Below are 4,795 nucleotides of genomic sequence, written 5' to 3' on the forward strand. Positions count from 1 at the left end.
GCATCAGGATATTTTTTCTTTGTTCATTTTAGCCAAAATGATTTCTCCCAAGTCAATCCAAAACACACATTTTGTTGTTTTTTTTTGTTTGTTTTTTTTAATACTCAGTCAGACAACTCTAACTTGCAAGACAAGACTTTAATCAGCACACACATTCTAAAGACAAATTTGGATTTTTTTTTTTTCCTTCAATTAAGCGCGAGCCAATCTAAAGTGCAAATGCAGCAGTTTGTCAGCAGTGAAGAATCGTTTGGAAGAGAAAAATCCCGTGTTAGCCCTGCATCCTAAAGACTGACACAAAGAGAGGCTGGCGGTCACGGTTTGGTTTGTGACACCCTGTCTGTCGGCCCAGCCCTCCGATTTTAAAGCCCCCCAAACCCCCGACAACCCTCCAAAAGCTCAGAAGATCAACAGCTCAGGCTATTAGCTCAGATTCCTAGCACGGGCTAATCTACTGCTGAGAGCACAACCTGGCCGCTGGGCCTCTAGCACCTCTCGGGTTGCGTCTTGGCCAGGCGGCAGCGGAGGACTTTGAGGAAGCTGTCTATCTTGTGGGAGTCGCGACGGAAGCAGGACAACAGGAAATTGAAATAGGCCAGTTTGGAGATCCTGTCTGGGTTGATGTCGTTGCCGCCGCTGTAGGGCAGGGAGTAGACGGCCTGAGCTGCTGGACCCATCTGAAAAGAGAGGGAGAAAGAAGAGAGGGAGAGAGAGAGAGAGAGAGAGAGAGAAATGAGGTGCTTATAAAACACATTTTATGGGCTCAAAACTTGTTGTTTTTTATTCATTCCACCGCCCCGGGGTACTATTATACCTTGCCAGATAAAATATCCAGCCCGTTTCCCAGGCTTTTGGAGTGCTCCTGCAGTTCCTGGATCTTGTTGGAAATGCTGTTTTGGGCAGGGTGGGGCAGGGTCTTCACGGATGTGGAGAGATCCACGAGGGGGTCTTGCCAGGCCTGCAGGAGGGAGCGAACCAACGATAACAGGTCCGACTCCTGCGGAAGAACAAAAGAAATAGCGCGTGTTTGCAAGAGTATACTGGTCGCAATAAATCCCCGTGACACAACTGTCTATTAATGGACAGTTGTGTTGTTGCGTCAAGGCAATTCATTGTCTTCAACGATCATTTTATATTGTTTTTATGTGACCGTTTTATATCTGATGCAAAACAAGGACACAATTGAAGGCGGGGGAAGGAATGTGCAGGCACTGACTGATATCTGGAGCGCTTGCTCTTTATCGATGGGCGTCTGCAGGGAAGAGGTGTGGCACATGGAGGGGCGGGGCATGATCATCCGGCCAATCGGGGGGAAGTGTGAGTCCTGGGGAGACAAGAGTGCACAATTCACTGTTATATTTTTTTACTAGGGCTGTCAAACGATTAATTTTTTTTATCGGGATTAATTGCAGAATCTTCATAGCTAACAGCGATTAATCACGGTTCGAATTGCAGGTGTAAAATTCTGGTATTAAGCATTTCCGGGCAGTTTTAACCCTAATCCTATAATGTAAAGTATTCCTTACCAGAAATCGGCCAGAGGGGCCGACTACGGGTTAGTAAGAGGGACAAAAAGGCTTACGCCAGGTTCACACCAGCCCTCCTGTTCACGCTAGACATTAGCCATTTCTCCGCGACGGTCCACAAGCGTATGAACCTGGCCTTGTGTATTTAACTTATATCAATGAATGCGTTAACGTTGACAGCCCTAATTTTTCTTAACTATCACATGCCTCCCTGTAGCAGTAGACAGTAAAACTGAACGAATGAAGCCAAAACTGCTGAACAGTGCCCTGAGGTCAATGAGGAAAATAAATTATAAGCATATGACAACAAATGGTTTTTGCTCTAACAGGCAGGATCCAAAACGCCTCAGGACGAAAAGGCAATTGTTTCGTTTTCCATCCTTTCACCCTCCTCATTCATCTCATCCCCTTCGCCGATTGTGAAATATTCCACTTTGCGTCCACACAAAAAGAACACACTGCGCAAGCACTGACCAGGTCGTGGGTGAGCGTCGTACTGAGGGAGTGGATCATGTCCGAGCGCTGCGACGCTCGATCGAGGAGGTCGCTGATGGGGACGGCTGTGCACGCTGCCAACGTGCACAACACTGGAACACAGACAAAAGCAAGAGTGTAAAATGGGGGGGCGGGGGGGGGAGCACATTATACGCAGAGTTATATTCAGTTTTTTTGTATTTTCTAAAAAAAAAAATGTATTGGGTGTGAATGCTCGGGGGAACCATGTGACACACATGGACGACACAGGCGAACGGAAGCGTTTAGTTGAAGCATGTGACCACTGCGAGGAGCAATATCAGCGGGATAATGTGAGAACCAGCCAGGGAGAATTAAAGTTAAAAGGTCCCGACAATTGTCACATGCCCGCGACATGTGACAATTGCTCCCCCACAATAAAAGCCACCCGCTGAGGGAGCAGTGAGCAGCAGAGGTGCGGGGCTGTTTAGGGAATCGTCGGGTGACTTGAACTAACCAAGTCCAACCGCTGATGGTGGGTGCCAAGCAGGGAGGGAGCCGCTCAACCTCCCAGATTCCATGGAACATTAAGTTAGTCTCTCGCTCACTCACCCTTTTCCCGTTAAAAGTGAAGTAAATTGATCCAGATTTATGAAGTAAAATGTGTTAAAGAGAATGAATGAATGGTTTACAAGTGTGGAAAAACCACACACACACACACACAAAAGTAAAAGAGCATTTAAGCCTAAACTAGACAGATATATAACTCATGGTTCACCATTATTTCACGGAGCTTCCTGGCTTATGATTATTTGCACACCCACAGTCTCTACATATCTCAGTCTTACAAAAACACACGAGTTTCTCATTGCTGAAAAGGTCTCAGACAAACATTTCAAACGGCCTCATGTCGTCGAGGATCACGCGCACCAACCACCAAACTCGTCTCACCTGTCATGAGGAGTTTTTCTCCGCCGGTCCTTCTTTGAGCCATCCCTCCAGTTGCTGCTACCTCTTCGTACGCACGTTGCTTCTTTGTCTTCTCCTTGGCTCGTTTCTGCCTCCCTGTCCATGTTGTCCCCACTTTATAGTTCCTTTGCCCTCAGCACTTTTGTTTTATGCAGCAGCAGTGTGAGTGTGCTTGGAACTCATCTGGCCCAGTCGTAATGAGAAACATGGCGAGGGCGCAGCAGGTTGATGAATGTGTGTGTGTGCGCGTGAGTGTGCACGCGTGTGTGTGTGTGTGTGTTTGTGCAAAGATGTGGATGAAGTTTCTCCCGGATCTTAATTGGATGGATGAATAAAAACACAGATGTTCACACAATTTTTCCAATTGTGGTCGGCAACATGAATTGAATCATTAGGATGCAGTTTAATGGTTAAATTAGAGTTTATATAAGACTTTAAATAGTAATTTACTTCAAAATGTTGTCAACTCATTTCTGTTTGCTTCCATCCTATCTATCTATCTATACATACACATATAATATATATACCTTAAACTTACGTATAATGTGCTTAAACTTACAAAAAAAAAAAAAGAGGTGAGAGATGCTGTGTGAAGTAAGAGAAGCGCTTATTATTACTAAACCACCTGGCTTTCTGTTCCTGTCACCGCACTGATAGACAGACAGATATTTTCTCTTGTTTACAGTAACCTTAAATATTAAACTATATTTGCTTTTGTGTCTGTTTCTCACACACACACACACACACACACACACACACACACACACACACACACACACACACACACACACACACACACACACACACACACACACACACACACACACACACACACACACCTCGTGTATCTCTGCCTGTAAATGTTGTGATGAATGTAAAAAGTGTCAGGAAGGCAGCAGGAAGACGTTTCTATCTTGTATTAACAGGAGGGAGGAAACAGCAGCCTGGAAAGTCATTGTTTTTCACTCCCAGGTTCAAAGTTGGTTCTTCTTTGTTCAAAATGAAGGCCAGACTGTGAAATGGCTGCAACTGTCCATCTAATGTCTGACCACTGTTTCCTGCTTGTCTGTTTTCTTCTCCTTCCTTTGGGTGAGTCTGAGTCCAGATTCCCACTCTTGTCCTTCTTGTTAGTTAGAAATGTTAAGTTAATCCAATGGGAGCTTTCGTGCAAGTAAGTTTACGTAACGCGTGTACTGCATTGACTTACAGTTCATGCTTTTGGACTTATCATTTTAATTTAATTCAATTTCGTTTATTTCATAGGGGCAATACAGGTTAACAAAGTTTTACCTCCACTCGTAACAAACAAGTTGATGTGAGTTCCTGTGGAAACACAATGGCAACATAGTGGTGGAGTTTAGTGGCACTGGTGAACGTGTACGGCTCCTATGAAGGTCGAATCACCACTGGCTCACTGCACGACTCCAGATCTCTGACCTCCGCTTGGAGGACAGCGAGTGGAGAATATAAATATGAAATATACATAACAAGGAAAATGGTTTCACTCATCGTATGAGTTGGAGGTGATGGTCTGTTGTCCATTTCTTTTAGTTCCCCCCCCCCGAAATTTAAGGTCTACTGTTCTTGACTTTGTTCTCTAGTTCAGTGTTTTTCAACCACTGTGCCGTGGAAATCAAATGTTTTCATTCTTAAACAATTCAGATTAAAAAAAATGATCATGAACTCTAAATCTCACACATCAGCTTTTGCAGGAGCACTTTTAGCAGGAGACCAAAGTTTACTAATTGACACTCCAGCTGTCTGACATCTTTCATCAGTCATATTAAAAGACATCATTAGCTTATTGAATGAAAGCATGCAAAGTGTCACATTGGCAGAAGGACAAC

General features: G+C 44.5%; 1 protein-coding gene across 1 annotated transcript; it reads right to left on the bottom strand.

The window, feature by feature from the left end:
• Positions 1-435: 435 nt before the first annotated feature.
• Positions 436-2,973, bottom strand: prl (prolactin). The gene is made up of 5 exons (XM_076032359.1): positions 2,931-2,973; positions 2,001-2,113; positions 1,217-1,324; positions 815-997; positions 436-677 (listed from the first exon to the last, which is right to left on the bottom strand). Exons 1-5 carry the CDS (start codon positions 2,971-2,973, stop codon positions 486-488), a joined length of 639 nt encoding a protein of 212 aa, XP_075888474.1. The 3' UTR covers positions 436-485.
• Between the last annotated feature and the right edge of the window lie 1,822 nt (positions 2,974-4,795).

The sequence above is a fragment of the Nelusetta ayraudi genome, unplaced genomic scaffold (genome assembly GCF_046127955.1).
Source record: "Nelusetta ayraudi isolate G7.1 ecotype Tasmania unplaced genomic scaffold, CSIRO-AGI_Nayr_v1 ptg000034l, whole genome shotgun sequence".
Taxonomy (NCBI): Eukaryota; Metazoa; Chordata; class Actinopteri; order Tetraodontiformes; family Monacanthidae; genus Nelusetta; species Nelusetta ayraudi.

Coding starts and splice junctions, on each gene's coding strand:
- prl (XM_076032359.1), bottom strand. CDS start 2,973: ATGGCTCAAAGAAGGACCGGCGGAGAAAAACTCCTCATGACAG. Junction 1,325..2,000: donor CGACGCTCACCCACGACCTG/GTCAGTGCTTGC, acceptor TTGTCTCCCCAG/GACTCACACTTCCCCCCGAT. Junction 998..1,216: donor AGCAAGCGCTCCAGATATCA/GTCAGTGCCTGC, acceptor GTTCTTCCGCAG/GAGTCGGACCTGTTATCGTT.